The sequence below is a fragment of the Aedes aegypti genome, chromosome 2, assembly GCF_002204515.2.
Source record: "Aedes aegypti strain LVP_AGWG chromosome 2, AaegL5.0 Primary Assembly, whole genome shotgun sequence".
In the NCBI taxonomy this organism is placed as follows: Eukaryota; Metazoa; Arthropoda; class Insecta; order Diptera; family Culicidae; genus Aedes; species Aedes aegypti.
In genome coordinates, this window is record NC_035108.1 from 214,472,418 (window position 1) to 214,488,231 (window position 15,814).

The window sequence follows — 15,814 nt, forward strand, 5'->3', positions numbered from 1 at the left end:
GACTTCGGCGGCCTTCTGCCGCCTCAGTTCCTCTATCCTCAATGTGGCTTCGCCGCATGTAAGTTTCGCACTGTTTACTGACATGACTGCATTTAACAAAGCATGGATTTGTTCTTTTCATATCCAAGCTTTATTTTGTGATTTGGCTTTTTGTGATTCGGCCTTGTGTGATTCGGCCTTTTGTGATTCGGCCTTTTGTTATTCGGCCTTTTGTGATTCGGCCTTTTGTGATTCGGCCTTTTGTGATTCGGCCTTTTGTGATTCGGCCTTCTGTGCATTCGGCCTTTTGTGGTAGGCTAGAAGGTATTAGGCCTTTTGGGATTCGGCCTTCTGTGATTCGGCCTTTTGTGATTCGGCCTTCTGTGATAATCCCAAGAAAAGAGCCTGTTTTAAGCTTAGTATTCTAACGAGCACTTCCAAAGTTATTGAAAACAGAGAGCTCTTTTTGTCAATTGACAAATTTTGGACAAAGCTCAACAGAACCATTTCGAAATTGACTTAATTTGCTTCGCCATGTAAAAAATATCGGAGCTTCTCGCATAAGGTCAATTGTGATAATTACCTTTGCCTACAGTATACTTTAATATGTCGATTTGAAAGGAATGGGCTGTAGTTTATATATTTAATTTATTTAAACTTTTTTTTATAGTGAGCGGAGTACTGGAATATGCGCGGGTACTGATGCTTGGTTGCTTTTTACTAACGGTTGTTAAAGTACTTTTTCAGTCAAAGTTGGAAACACATAGAGCCAAGTAATATATCGTTTAGAACAAAACGAAACACTTACCAGATGGGCAACGATCTGCTGTCTACAGCGATTAACAACATCCACGGGTAGCTGAGAGAACTGCTTATTTGACCATATTTTCACATAGTGCCGGCATACCCATTTCAAACATTTCCTATATAAATCATCCAGGCCGTGGTTCAACGTTACCGGTAGAACTTGAAGTACCCCATCTGTACATCCAGAACAAGGCTGAAATGTGACACGGTGAGTCAAGTATTACCAATAGATACAATTGCGATTTCTACCTTGTGGAAATTGTGACAGTAGTTGGTTCGAAGCGCATATGCCGTAACTTCCTTAAGTCCTTCCAGGCCAAGTAGATCCGACAGTGCTGCCAGCTCCATCAAGCTGATACCCTCTGGTGGATGCGATGCTCCGGAATAGATATGACATAACGCAAAATGCACCGCCGCATACGAGTAGCCGGGTAAGCTTATCACATTACCAGCGTTTTGCACCCATCCACCTGCTAGAATTGCGGCGAAGTACTGACAACGCGACCGCAGGATACACTTGTGGGCGCGCATTTTCTTTGACTCGGCTTCGATGGTCACATCGGTAGCAATTTCCTGGAGGAACATCTTTAGCAGGTCCTCACCTAACCGACGAGGCTGGCGACTAGAGATAGACTCATCGATGGATTCTGAAACAGTTGGGTGTCAATTGAGGGAGAGATACATTTAGGGATATAAGATTACCAATTCCAGAACGACTAGATGTAATACTAGAGGTACACGAAAAGTCCGACGTGATGAACTCATTGAGTTCGGATCCCCGGGGGCCAGAGTTCATACCAACATCGGACGGCAAGCTGTTGCTGAAAGCTACAAAAAAGTTGATGATACATTGGTGTTCAAATTTGACTAAGAAGCAATACATACCTTTCGAAAGGTGGGGAAACAACCGACTGAGACTCCTAGAATTCTCCACCGAAGAGAACAAGTTCATGAAGTTGTTTCCCGTAGATCGTGACATATTCCACGAGTGCCGTTCCATGGAAGCCGTGCCGTTAGCATAGTAGTTGTGTTGCTGCTGCTTTTGTTGTTGCTGTTGAGTCTGATGGGAGGGTCCGATTGTGTTGTATTTGTGGGTGTCACCAAACAAGCGAGCCACGCGATTCGAACCAGCCGAGTTTGACATATATCCGGTGCTAGCAGATGATCCGTTACCATTGCTGGAAGAATGGAGTTCGAACTTAGCTGGTGCCACCGGGGGTTTGTCCATGTCCGACAGTTTCACAAACGAAGTGCTCTGGGACTCAACGTTCTCCGAAACAGTCTCCAACAGTTGCTTTTGCTTCTCGATGGTCGCATGAAGCGTTTCCATCGTGTGCTGTGCCTTACGGTTGTTACCGTTTGCAATATGCTTTGGGGAGCTTTCGACAGCCTCGACAATGGTCTCCATTTGTTTGCCAATCGAATGGGGTAACTTGATTTCCTGAACTTGTTGGGGACTTTTGGGGTCCTCCGGAAGAATGGCGTTTGGTTCATCTGCTGGGTTGTTCTGGAATGTTACATCGTCCGTATCGGTAGTCGTGGAAACAGGAGAAGTATCCTCATTGGAAGATAGGATTCCATCAGTAACGGATCCTTGGCTGCTTTTGTCGAAAGTCTCGTTGATTTTCACATCCTTTCTTTTCTTTTTCACTGAAGCCGTCATTTCTGGAGCCCCTGTTGCAGCGTTGTCCTTAGGAGAAACTTTTGACTCGTTGCTGGAATGTGCCGAGTTGGACGACACGGAATGATTGGAGTACGTACTCAACTCTGACTTTGAACAGGTAAAATCTTCGAATGGCGAAACCGACGAATCAATCGACATACTTGATGTTTTAGAAAGAAGTGGGATCTTATCCAAGATATTCATTATGCCCTTATCGCTGGTAACACTAGTCGATCGTTGATACTCCCTATTCATAATCCGTCGCTCGTGGAATGTTCCCTCAGTGGTGGTGGGGTTCCAAGAATGGCGCTTAGATTCATTTTTGGACATAGATGAGGGATTGCTTCTCCGTACAATAGGTGAAGAATCTGATTCAATGAACATGTAACAGTTTTTCTTTTCATCAGTTCCCAAATTTGCCGGCCTAACCGGTCCTTGCCCGATAGGACTTTCTTCTTTAGTAGGCCCAACCGTGGAAGCTGCCGAAAATCGGCGAGGAGCTGAGGATGGTTTCGGTGCTGCTTCGTTTCCGATATCGATGAACATAGAAAACATGTTCTTCTTGGCATCCTTTTCGACAGATTCTGCTCGTGAACTATTGCAGCTAGAAGCAGATTTCACAGGTGGTGTTCCAGGTTTGGTTAGCTTTGGAGTGTTGCTTCTTGAACTATCTCCATCCGAGAGGTCTATATAAAAACCGGTTGATTTCTTCATCAAATCATGATGCGCTTTGTTCTGCGGCTTATTGTTAGCCACAATGGACTTTTCTTCTTCCGGTGTCTTTATGCTGCCAAAATCGACAAAGAAACCCAATCCGCTGCGGTTATGCTCTATAGATGAAATTGCAGCCGACTTTTCGTCATCAGGACAGTTTTTCAAATCCACGACCCATGATTTGGCAGAACTACTCAACTTTCTGACACGTTCCTCTGGTTTATAGTTTTCTTCGAAGCTGATTCCACCAGATACAATTGGACATGTGTCGGTTCGCCGCCGAATTGCCGGGCTTTCACACAGCTTCGGAGTGAAGTCTTCGATTGAAGCTCCACCGGAAACTATTGGAGCCGACTCGTCATGTTTCTGGATTCTTTTAGGTATTTTGATCGGCGTTGAATGGGATTCTCTGTCCACTGAACTTTCCCGACTTTCTTCTAATAAACGATGAGCCATTGATGGAATGCTGACAGCTGAGTTCACATGAACTATCGAATTGAATGGTGTATCAGGATAATGAGAATTTTCCTGGTCCGTAGAATGAGCTACCCTTGAAGAATAGTCTGCAGAACCGGAGTTATATCCACTAGTGTTGATACCACCAGTTGTCATAAACCGAGAACTATTGTCCAACGCGAGTGAACTATATTCGTAATTCGGCTCACTGCTAGACGAATAAACGCTAGGTAGTGACATATCACTAAAGTTCTCGTCAGGGAACTGTAGATTAGGCTCCAACGAATGCCCAGAATACTGCTGTATAGAGTTTTGGAACAAAAATGTTCCCTGCTTTCTCTCAGATTCCTGTCTAGCGATGGCTTCCTCAGTACAATCAACGGAATCGCGTTCTTTTATGTGCAACTTATTTGTAAGAAAATCATTATCCGGAAGAGAGGAATATTGGTCTTTGACGTCTAAATGCGCCGGGCCGTTTGAACTTTTCAATTTCTCATCATCGCTCAGGATAGCCGATAGAGAAATGGTAGCCTTTTCTTCTTGCAAACTACTGTCCACGAATGATGGAAAGGTAACCTCATCCTCGTCAAACAAAGATGAAGCATCGATGAAGCAAGCTTTTGATGTTCCGGGTTTACTTTGCGCTAAGGAAGGAATTTCCACAGGATCCGTATTATCGAACGATTCTCCAGTCACAGGTTTCGATGGAGAAAACGTTTCCCACGAATTATTTTCTGACGAAACCGAGTTGGACTTCATGATCAGGATTTCTTCGTTTTGTCGCTGTTTTTCTTCCTTAGTCGAAGATCTAGCTAGTTCAAACTTTCGTCGCTGTTGCAACAAATCTTCTTCAGCTTCCTGTATTTCATAGTCTTCCTCCTCATCGCGGTCCCGATCTTCATCTATTTCCTGACCCTCACCACTTCCGACCATCGCCGCGACGGCAGCATTAGTTGCACGAGTAATTTTCACCACATTGCTCCACATTTCATCGTTAGACTCTGGCGAATGGCAATCAACTATTTCGTACGTTGATGTCGAATCTGTCGAGAATCTGTTTGACTCTGCGGCTCTGGTTGATTCGACGAAATTTTCCTCCTGCGGCGTTGTTTCTTGTTCTCGTGGTTCATCTCCATCTTCCACGTTTAACATCGAGGAAGTGCGAAGATATGGTGAATCCTCCATTGGCTATCTGCTCTTAGGCTAACGAAAAGTGCATAACGTGACCATAACTAGCGCTTTTGAGATCGGTTATTATCATCTAAGATTTGTAATTAATGTTGTTCGTAGGCATCTTAAGTCTGTAAAGAGAAAAAGAAACATTTTTCATTGTTGCAAACGTTTCAAGTACGTAGGTGTTTGACGTGTCATTGGTAATCGCAAAAAATAATGTTATCACTTTATTGTCTACAAAGTTATAAAAGGCATGGACAGTGTCCGACCACTATCACTGTCTAAGACTGAAGGTATCAGAGCGCCCCAAGGAAAGTCGCCTGAATTGCTACAATTGATAAATCGATGTACTCTTCTCCCGTTACGCCACGAGTTTATGACCTGAGTAGAGGAATACGAGAGATGAATGAGGTTTAGGAAACTGAGACTAGCCCGCCATAAGAATGAGATAATGGTAGGCGATGGAAACATGGAGGCCAGCGCAAATTTTGAGATATTGGCTGTTGAAAATGCAAAATGTGACTATATCAGCCTACGTGCATGCAAGTTTGCCAGCTTGTAAAGCAATTTATTTGCCTAATTTGCCACAGAATTCACATTAAGTTTGATGTGTATAACAACACTTATCAGCAAAATTCATAATACTTTTGATGCTCAAAAGTAATTTGGGTGTTTTAGAAAAGTATTGTATTTTGCCATATAAGAGAAACGAAGAGTTTTGTATGGAAACTGCAAGCATGTTAAAAAAAATCGATTTAATCTAAATTTTATCGTGCAATCTCAACTAAATGATATCTGAAATGAAAGTGAAGTCCTATTTTGCATGCTTGCTGGATAAAATCACAAAAAAAAGAGATAAATCATGTAATAAATTTCATGTAAACATCAATTAAACCAGTGTTTTATACAACTTTGGCGACCTGTAGCTAAAAGTTGTGACATGCAGAGACATTTCTGTAGTGCTGTAGTCTTAGGTGCATGAGCTTCATTGCTTATAAGCGCATGGGCGCGCTGTACATTGTGAGACCTTATTTGGTGCGCCTCATTTTTCTTGACATTTGTCTCAATGCGGTCTCATGCGCTCCGTCACATGTGCTGTTTAATATTCAGCGCATCAATTGAAGAGATTTACAAAAGTTTTCAACGAGGATCGTAATTGTAACTCTTGTATCGCGAGTCCTCAACCGTATCATGTATACAATCTAGACACCTGCATAATGAGGCGAAAATAGTTGTAGAGGTTCTTCGTTACTAAGCATTTGTATCACAATTTGGATACCGATGGCGAGCCGTAGCGCCGAGCAGCGCATGAGACGAGTCTCCCCGAGAGCACATCACCTAGCGCGCGCTTTTAGAATTTTGTGAGCTCCCGTCTAGCGCAGCACACTAGGATTCCGATGAGCTGAGAGACGGTTTGGTTGGAAACTCGTCAGTACATTCATGTGCTCCTGAGAAATATGTAACTCTAGGCAGAATTCGTCAAAAAGGTCGCAAATTTCTTCAGGGTTATCGCCAACAGTTCCATCGAACTGCATTACAGAAGGGAAGTTGTAGATTCAAGTTTGATTTTTATGTAATTGAAGAAGTTCTTCGGACAAGACTTTATCTCAAGTTCTATTTTTAAGTTATATTACTCAAATGCATTGACGATCGCTAAATTTAGTTGATCACATATATTCAAATATTTTTCTAATTATCCATCGCTATTGTGTTTTTTTTTTTAGTTTTTGTGCGCTTTTTGTTCGCGATTTTTAACATTTTTTGTGTTCCTGTCAAACCAGATAGGAAGTTTTGTATTTCTGTGACGACCCTTGATTTTTATTGGAATGTCTTGGGAAATTATTTCAGAGATAATATTACAACATTTCTTTCATTCCTAAAAATTGTTTGTTAATTTATATTGTTGATTCTTCGTCTAATGAATTTATAATTTGGTGAACGATATTTAAAAACTTCTACGCATTTGTAGACTTTGGGTCTGTGCTGTTCGAAAAATAAATAATATTCGATTGCTGTGTGAAAAGCTTCATTTTCCATAATGGTTTTAATGACTCGGTTTAACAGAAATCTTCGTGAATGTTTGTTAAAAGAAAGTCCTAATAGCAGTTCTGTTGATGTCTAATTTCATTTATTTAGATTGCAATTTCATCAAAAATAAGCTGTAGCGTTTCGTTATCTCCAACATCTGGCTTCAAGAAGCCTTCCTTAACCGGATGGTTAGAGTCCCGGCTACAAAGCAAAGTCATGCCGAATGTGTCTGGGTTCGTTTCCCGGTCGGTCCAGGATATTTTCGTAATGTAAATTTCGTTGACTTTCCTGAGCATAGAGTAAATCGTACCGGCCACACGATACGAATGCGAAAATGGCAACTTTGGTAAAGAAAGCTCTCAGTTAATAACTGTGGAAGTGCTCATAAGAACATTACGCTGAGAAGCAGGCTCTGTCCCAGTGAGGATGTAATTCCAAGAGGAAGAAGAAGTCTGGCAAGCAGTTCGAACATCGGGCAGCCAGCTTTAAAGACTCGGACAGATCCGAGTTGTGTAGGAAGTGTGAGGATCAAAGCTATATTGGAAAAGGTTGCCCGTAACAAATCTGTGAACCAGACGAAGGTTTCGAACAGTTTCTGCATATTTCAATATACATTCAACAACGTCGATACTCAGTAGGATCCGTCATCGTTGATTTCTTCTTTGTGTGAATGTTTTTTGACAATTCGTGCAATAATCTGATAGAGCGTACATTCAGTTTTTCAATTACTCTTACTACACCGAATCTCATCCAAATACTGATATTTGCTGGCAGCAAACTCAATTTCGCCTGTGAAAATAAGCATTTTGATCGAAATACCCCACAAAACAATCCGCCAATTGCAAAAGCTGAACTTTTTTCTTAAAAACATCCATGATTCATCAACTAAAGGCATCACATTGCCGTTTTCTTACACCAATAATATAAAATTCAGTCGAGATTTTTTATATTCAATTTTCAATTCAGTGCGTCTAGGTGAAATTGAATATTGAAATGACACCAAACTGAATGTGTGGGTAAAACTGAATGAGTGCGTGTGTTGCAAACACTCCTTTTCTCGTCGCATTCGCTCTCATAGAAAGGTAGGCTTCGTGCTAGCTGAGTTTGTTTTTGTTCGTTTTCGCATTGATCGGGAATCATTCGGCTGAATTTTTACGACACTAAGTTTCGAATGTTCTGCGTATGGGAACAGAGGTGATACAGCTTGGTGTTCCATACAAGAGTTGATTGTCAGCTTAAACAAAGAATTCGTGATCATTTACGTTTGCAGCTCCTACGTACGCATTATGGGCAAAAAATCAAAATTTTGCGACAAAATTTAATTTTCGTTAGTTTATTATTTACACTATTAAAATTTTTAACGCATTGTTTTCGCTGTACATTACGTATGAAAAAACCATGAAATTATCATATAGTCATAGAGAAATTGACCAAAATGGATAAAATCAATATGAATTACATATTTGTAGATGCTTTGCTGTTTTAAAAGGTAACAAATTTAAATTGTTTGAAGCGTTTCAATCAAATTCACTTTCAAAACATTATGGTCAGAAATACTTTAGCTGTAATGGAGGTCATCAAGGCATCCGGTTCACACCAGCTTTCGGACTCCGTTATATTATTACATGCAGGACATTCTTATATGAGAAAAACGACTTTCTGCTCAGGTCTCGTATTGATTTCAAATTCAATTAAATCAAGCAGAATTCCTAATGTCTCATTTGCTTTAAACGAAATTAGATACATTCATGCACAATTTAATAGTTCATATGTTTAAACTACTTACATTCTCTCGACAACTACACACATAAGTTGCCAATATTTCTTGCAGCAATCCAAAAGGATTCGATTTTTTTAAATTTTCTTCGATGATGATATTCAACCTCGCCAATTGATGCTGTATTTATATTTTTATTGTCTTTTATTTTTAATACCGTTTTTTCGGTATTCCAACGTAACAAAGAAGGATAGTACAGATGGTTGCTTATTTTTTTATAATCTATTGGGAAATATCTATTTACTCTTAGTAAATCATCACATTAAAAAACAAGCAGGTTTTCGATGTTTCTTCATGATCCTCAAAACTTTTGAAAAATGTTATAACACCGATTTAATCCTAGTTATAAAATGCTCAGCAGTGTTGGCATGATTCATTTTAGAAAATTTCTACTAAATGCCTATTTTAAATTCAACTCATTGCGTTTCATACAACGACATTATCAGCCGTTTCATATTCAAAAGTCTGTCATCTGTCATCTCCTGGAGGTTGTGCATAATCCTCGCATAAATATTGGGAGGCTCAAATAGGTTCTTCTGTTATAGCCATGGAAAATTTGCTTAACGACTGGATATTATAGCTGGTAAACAATATGCTTTCGGCCGTTTCAGTTTTAGAGAGCAGCAAGAACAGTATTGCTTCACTATCCGACGGTTTCGGTAATTTATTTTACCTTTTTCAAGGATTCTAAAAAAAAATTTGTTTTGAAATTAGTTACGATTTACATTATTTTGACCCACCCTGTTACTTACAGAAACTACGTTCTCTTGTGTGTATATGGTAGTGCCCTACATACGATAGTCCATACATAATATTGTAATGGCACCCGCTTTGGCTATTGGGGAAATACAACATTTCAAAAATTAATCAACTTATTGACATTAATCTACTCACTGCATGTGTGACAATAATTTTGTGTTTCACTGTATCGTGGGAGGCTTTTGCTATAAACTTGGACGCTTTTAAATTTTCGCTTTATGCTACAATCGCACTGCTTTTTGCCTACGCTTTTAATACGTGACAGCTTCTTCGCTGATTTCAAGCGTGTGCTAGAATAAGGGCGTAAGTCGCATGATCGATTTCTCTTCATCGTTCCGCTCTTATGTAAATAAAGGTGACAAGATGCAAGTTTGTCAGCATTTTTTCACCTCAGGACGCAAGAATGCATCGCTGCCCAGCGGTTTGAAGTGAAAAAAATATTTACAGAAGAGAGGATCGATGAAGAGAAATCGATCATGCGACTTACGCCCTTATTCTAGCACACGCTTGATTTTTGTGTTTGTGTTAGTAGTATAACATTATGGGGTATCTGTTATTGTGTGTCATTTCTATTTTGTGTTTTGTTTATATTCCTCACTTCGCACAATATTCCTGCGTAAATTGCGTGTAATCCTTCGGTGTCTGTTCTTCTGTTTATACAATTCGTGTTGTTCGCTATATGACACATCTCAATAAATTGAAGTGTGTGGGTGTTTTCGCTCTTATCTATTATTTTAGCTTTTTTCAGATCAAATCGATGTTGTTTTGTTATGCTGTGGTTCATCAAAGCCGTACGATCACCGAGAGCGGAGATTTGTTGATCTTCTACTTTGATACCTCGTTCCAGCAGATTTTCCATCGTATTATAATGTGTTTGATGTCCTTGTAATCTTGTTTTTAGGCCGTTGGTTGTCATTCCAACGTACATAGCTTCACAGTTGCTGCACGGGATAGCGTAGATGACATTAGTTTGTTGATCTTGCGGAACTGGATCTTTTACTTTCGTGAAGTATTCCCTGACCAATCGAACATTGTATTTTGCGAGTCGTATGTTGCTGTAATCTCGCTTTAGAATCCTTAAAAAAGGTAAAATAAATTACCGAAACCGTCGGTCAGTGAAGCAATACTGTTCTTGCTGCTCTCTAAGACTGAAACGGCCGAAAACATCTTGTTTACCAGTTATAGCCATGTTTCATGTAATAATTCAACCGATTCCCAGATTTCTGAATGTCAGCTAGCTCATGAACGGACCCTTTCTAAAAAGTAGATGATTATGGCTGCTTTCGTTGTTTTTAAACCAATAAAACTCATGTAATTGATTGATTGTATTAACAGCAGCAAATTCTAAAATATAGGGTTGAAAATCAACAAAATTATCGCATGTACTTGAATCGGTCTATCTCGGCCATCCGCAAATATATGCAAAAACTTTAGGCAGCACATGGATGAGTGGAGTGTAGGCTTCCACCTTAAACTGATTGCAAGCCGCATACATTGGAAAACTTTAAATTTTAAGGTGAACTAGTAAAATAATAGTAAATAGTATGGGTACATTGTAAAAAAATTTAAAGTAATGTTATTATCAGACATGTAAAATATACTTAGTTTGCTTTCCAAAAATGTACTTTCAATAATTTTTCTAGCCATTTTTCCGGCTGTTTTGGCACTTCAGAATTTAATCATCAATGTTAAATTCCTTTTGTCGATCAGCCTAGATAGCCGCGTAGTGTCGGTAGCGGTTGTTTCAATTGGCTAAGAATTAACACTACGCAGTGCCTGTTCCGGTGGTAAAAGTTCACCTCACAGGTAACCCATAATTCATGCGGCTTTAAGCTTTCTGTGCCTAAGAATGAATGGTTAGTGGGGTCTAAATAAAACCTAACCGTAAACGGAGGCTGTGGAGTACCAGGGCGCCCTCTACAGTATTATGTCCTTCCTGTGCTATCCGGAGTAATGGTGCAGGTGACCTTGTGTTTCTCCGAGATAATCGGCCGCCCTTATTCAGTCTCAAACCGAAGGCTAAATAAGGGTGGGATTATTAATGCATTGTAATTTAGTTTAAGTTTTCACCTTTATGGTTTCGCATTATGCGTTTTACACAGTGTATTCTGTGCTTTTCGACTTTGGCGACTTTTAAGAGATACCGATCTGATTTTTTCGCTGCTGGTCTTTTTCGTGCTGAGATTGCAAAAAGCTTAATGCAGCCTAGTTTGGGTAGTGGCTACGGTTAGGTTAGCTCAGATCAATCTTCAGCATAAAATATCAGCAACGATCAATCTTCGTAATTATTCAATATTTCCTTCCACTTTGAAGTCACACTCTGGAATTAATCAATACATAGAAGGATTGCCTACAACAAACTCGAATTCTAAAAATTATAGCAGAGCAGATATAGGCGATGATAGAGTGATGCTTGTAAAAGTACATTTCCGCGATGGCATCGCGTTACGAAATGCAAGTGCTTTACCATATATCTAGTGGTAAGTTTCAAAATGAATGGCACAACACCAAGTATATTTGTACATTTTATATAATGCATATGATCTTATATAACGATATGATCTCCAGAGCTAATCGGCAGCTCGGGTTTATGTTTAAAATAGCTGACGAGTTTCACGACCCTCTGTGTTTACGAACTCTGTATTGTGCACTTGTTCGGTCTATTCTGGAATCGAATGCTATTGTATGGTGCCCGTATCAATCAACATGGATCTCTAGGATCGAAGCTGTTCAACGAAAGTTTGTGAGATACGCCCTACGTAGCCTTCCATGGCATGATCCTACGAATCTGCCAAGGTACGAAGACCGCTGCAGATTGCTAGGTATCGAGACGCTTGAGCAAAGAAGGAATAATTCACAGGCTGTATTCATTGCAAAAATCTTGTTAGGAGAGTTGGACTCTCCTGAAATACTGAACCGCATCAATATATATGCTCCAACGCGGGTGCTACGACAACGTGGTTTCCTAATATTGGAATCCAGAAACACAGGCTATGGCTCACATGATCCTATAAGATTTATGGCAGCAACGTTTAACGGAGTGTACGAGTTGTTCGACTTCAACGCTTCTGCTGAACGTTTCAAACGAAGGCTTCGGGAAATGAACCGTTAACGAAACACCGAAAAACTCATCAAATTACAATGTTTTTATTCTTTTTATAGCACAAAACTGATTATTGTTAGAATTTAAGAACTATTTGTTTGTTGTACTGTAAGTTATTTGTTCTTAGTTTTATGTTGTATTTGTATTTTTTCTCTTTAAAAGCTGTGGGGTTTTTATGCCTATTTGAGCAAGTCAAACGATGTGGCCAGCTCAAATAGGCTTTTCCCTGCCAGGCTTCATAAGGACTTTACGTCCGATGAAGGTTAGAAACAAACAAATAAATAAATAACACCTGTTTAATAACTTGATCATAGGGTATACTTCCGAGAACAGGCCTCATTTGATAATGAAAGTCGGTTCCTCGTGATGTCGCGTTACGCTGGAATGTGTCTTCTACGTGGCACTTTAAATGATGGTCCTTACATGTCCCGTTATGTTCAGGAAGTTGATGGAAAAACGCCTGCCAGGCATACGTATGATCCAAAATCAAAATCAAAGATTTTGCCGCCTCCAAGAACATGGTCATTCGCAGCACCTATTTCCAGCACAGCCTCCCGTATCGATACACCTGGAGATCACCACTGCAGACGGAATCACAAATCGACCACGTTTTGATCGATGGACGGCACTTCTCCGATATTACCGACGTCAGAACCTATCGTGGCGCTAACATTGACTCTGATCACTATCTAGTGATGGTGAAACTGCGCTAAAAACTATCCGTCATCAACAATGTACGGTATCGACGACACCCGCCTCGGTATAACCTAGCGCGACTGGCCCAACCGAACGTCGCCGCCGCATACGCGCAGCATCTCGAGGTAGCGTTGCCGGAAGAGGGCGAGCTTGACGAAGCCCCTCTTGAGGACTGCTGGAGCAACATAAAAGCAACCATCAACAACGCAGCCGAGAGCATCGTCGGGTACGTGGAAAGGAGGACATGTAACGATTGGTTCGACGAAGAATGCAGGCAGGTTTTGGAGGAGAAGAATGCAGCGCGGGCTGCAATGCTGCAGCAAGGAACGCGACAAAACGTGGAGCGATATAAAAGAAAACGAAAGCAGCAAACCCGCCTATTCCGGGACAAAAAGCGCCGCCTGGAAGAAGCGGAATGTGAAGAAATGGAACAGCTGCATCGTTCATAAGAAACGCGAAAGTTCTACGAGAAGCTTAACGCATCCCGAAAAGGCTTCGTCCCGCGAGCCGAAATGTGTAGCGATAAGGACGGAAGCATCTTGACGGACGGACGTGAGGTGATTGAAAGGTGGAAGCAGCACTACGATGAACACCTGAATGGCACGGAGAACACGGGCGCCGAGGGTCACGACAGCGGAGGAAGTGACTACGTCAGCACGGCGGATGAAGGAAACCAACCTGCCCCTACATTGAGGGAAGTTAAGGATGCCATCAACCAGCTCAAGAATAACAAGGCCGCTGTTAAGGATGGTATTGGAGCTGAATTCATCAAAATGGGCCCGGAGAGGTTGGCCGCCTGTCTGCACCGGCTGATTGTCAGAATCTGCGAAACGGAACAGCTGCCAGAGGAGTGGAAGCAAGGGGTCATATGCCCCATCTACAAGAAGGGCGACAAACTGGAATGTGAAAACTATCGTGCGATCACTATCCTGGATGCCACCTACAAAGTGCTATCCCAGATTATCTTCCGTCGTCTATCACCAATAACAAATGAGTTTGTGGGAAGTTATTAAGCGTGTTTCATCAACGGCCGCTCGACAACGGACCAAATCTTCACTGTACGGCAAATCTTCCAGAAATGCCGTGAATACCAAGTCCCAACGCATCACTTGTTCATCGATTTCAAAGCGGCTTATGATAGCATCGAACGCGGAGAGCTATGTAAAATCATGAACGAATACAGCTTTCCCGGGAAGCTCACAAGAATTATAAGAGCAACGATGGACGGTGTGCAGAATAGCGTGAAGATTTCGGGCGAACATTCCAGTTCGTTCGAATCCCGCCGGGGACTTCGACAGGGTGATGGACTTTCGTGCCTGCTGTTCAACATCGCGCTAGAAGGTGTCATGCGGAGAGCCGGGTTTAATAACCGAGGTACGATTTTCACAAAAGCCAGCCAATTTGTTTGCTTCGCGGATGATATGGATATTGTCGGCAGAACATTTGGAACGGTGTCAGACCTGTACACCCGCCTGAAACGTGAAGCGACAAAAGTCGGCCTGGTGAATCCGTCAAAAACAAAGTACATGCTGATAGGCGGAACCAAGCGCGACAGAGCCCGCCTGGGAAGCAGTGTTACGATAGACGGGGATACTTTTGAGGTGGTTGATGATTTCGTCTACCTCGGATCCTTGTTAACGGCTGATAACAACGTTAGTCGTGAAATACGGAGACGCATCATCAGTAGAAGTTGCGCCTACTATGGCTCCAGAAGAAGCTGCGGTCGAGAAAGATTCACCCCCGCACCAAATGTACCATGTACAAAACGCTTATAAGACCGGTGGTCCTCTATGGACATGAAGCATGGACCATGCTGGAAGAGGACGTGCAAGCACTTGGAGTGTTCGAACGAAGGGTGCTTAGGACGATCTTTGGCGGAGTGCAGGAGAACGGTGTGAGGCGGCGGAGAATGAATCACGAGCTCGCTAGGCTCTACGGCGAATCCAGTATCCAGAAGGTTGCGAAAGCCGGAAGGGTGCGCTGGGCAGGGCATGTTGCAAGACTACCGGACAACAATCCTGCAAAGATGGTGTTCGCGTCGAATCCGGTTGGCACAAGAAGGCGGGGAGCACAGCGTGCGAGGCTTGATCAGGTGCAACAAGATCTGGAGAACGTGGGCCAAAATCGAAGTTGAAGAGACACAGCCATAGACCGAGTAAATTGGCGTAACATCGTTAACGAGGTTTTATCAAATTAATTGATGTAACCAGGGTTGGGAAGAAATCTGAAATTCACTCTACAGTAGCTAAACAAAGCCAATCACAGTCAGCGAAGCCAGTGAAACTCACGCCCATCGCTGCTGTTGGCAAAATGCCTTGAAAATAGCAAAACATCCGTTGCTAAGGGCAATCCAAAATTACTGTAGAAAAATGTTCTATTTCCCGCTGCATTTCCCGCATTTAGAGCCTTCAATGACACTAATGATTTAGAAAATTCGTGTACCCAACAGAGGCTACTTGATGAGATTCACGTCACCGGATGAACTTCAAACACTATTTTTATAGTTTATTATAACTATTTTCATTAGTTACTCTTATTTATTATGAAGTAAAATGTTTATTATTTAGCATGATGCAATAAAAGTAGCGAGTTATTAAGTGAAAAAACGTTTAAATATGCGAAAAATAGAGATGTGTCTTGCTTCGAAATCCGGACACTA

General features: G+C 41.5%; 1 protein-coding gene across 6 annotated transcripts in view; it reads right to left on the reverse strand.

The window, feature by feature from the left end:
- The window catches only part of LOC5574475, an 88,051-nt gene that overhangs the window by 21,122 nt on the left and 51,115 nt on the right, over positions 1-15,814 (reverse strand). For all 6 annotated transcript variants that reach the window (XM_021843930.1, XM_021843929.1, XM_001655085.2 and 3 more), the window contains 4 exons: positions 1,672-4,920; positions 1,489-1,614; positions 1,036-1,433; positions 788-979 (listed from right to left, as the gene is read on the reverse strand). In XM_021843930.1, coding sequence (XP_021699622.1) covers positions 788-979; positions 1,036-1,433; positions 1,489-1,614; positions 1,672-4,804 — 3,849 coding nt within the window. In that variant the 5' untranslated portion in view covers positions 4,805-4,920. The remainder of the gene's footprint in view (positions 1-787; positions 980-1,035; positions 1,434-1,488; positions 1,615-1,671; positions 4,921-15,814) is intronic.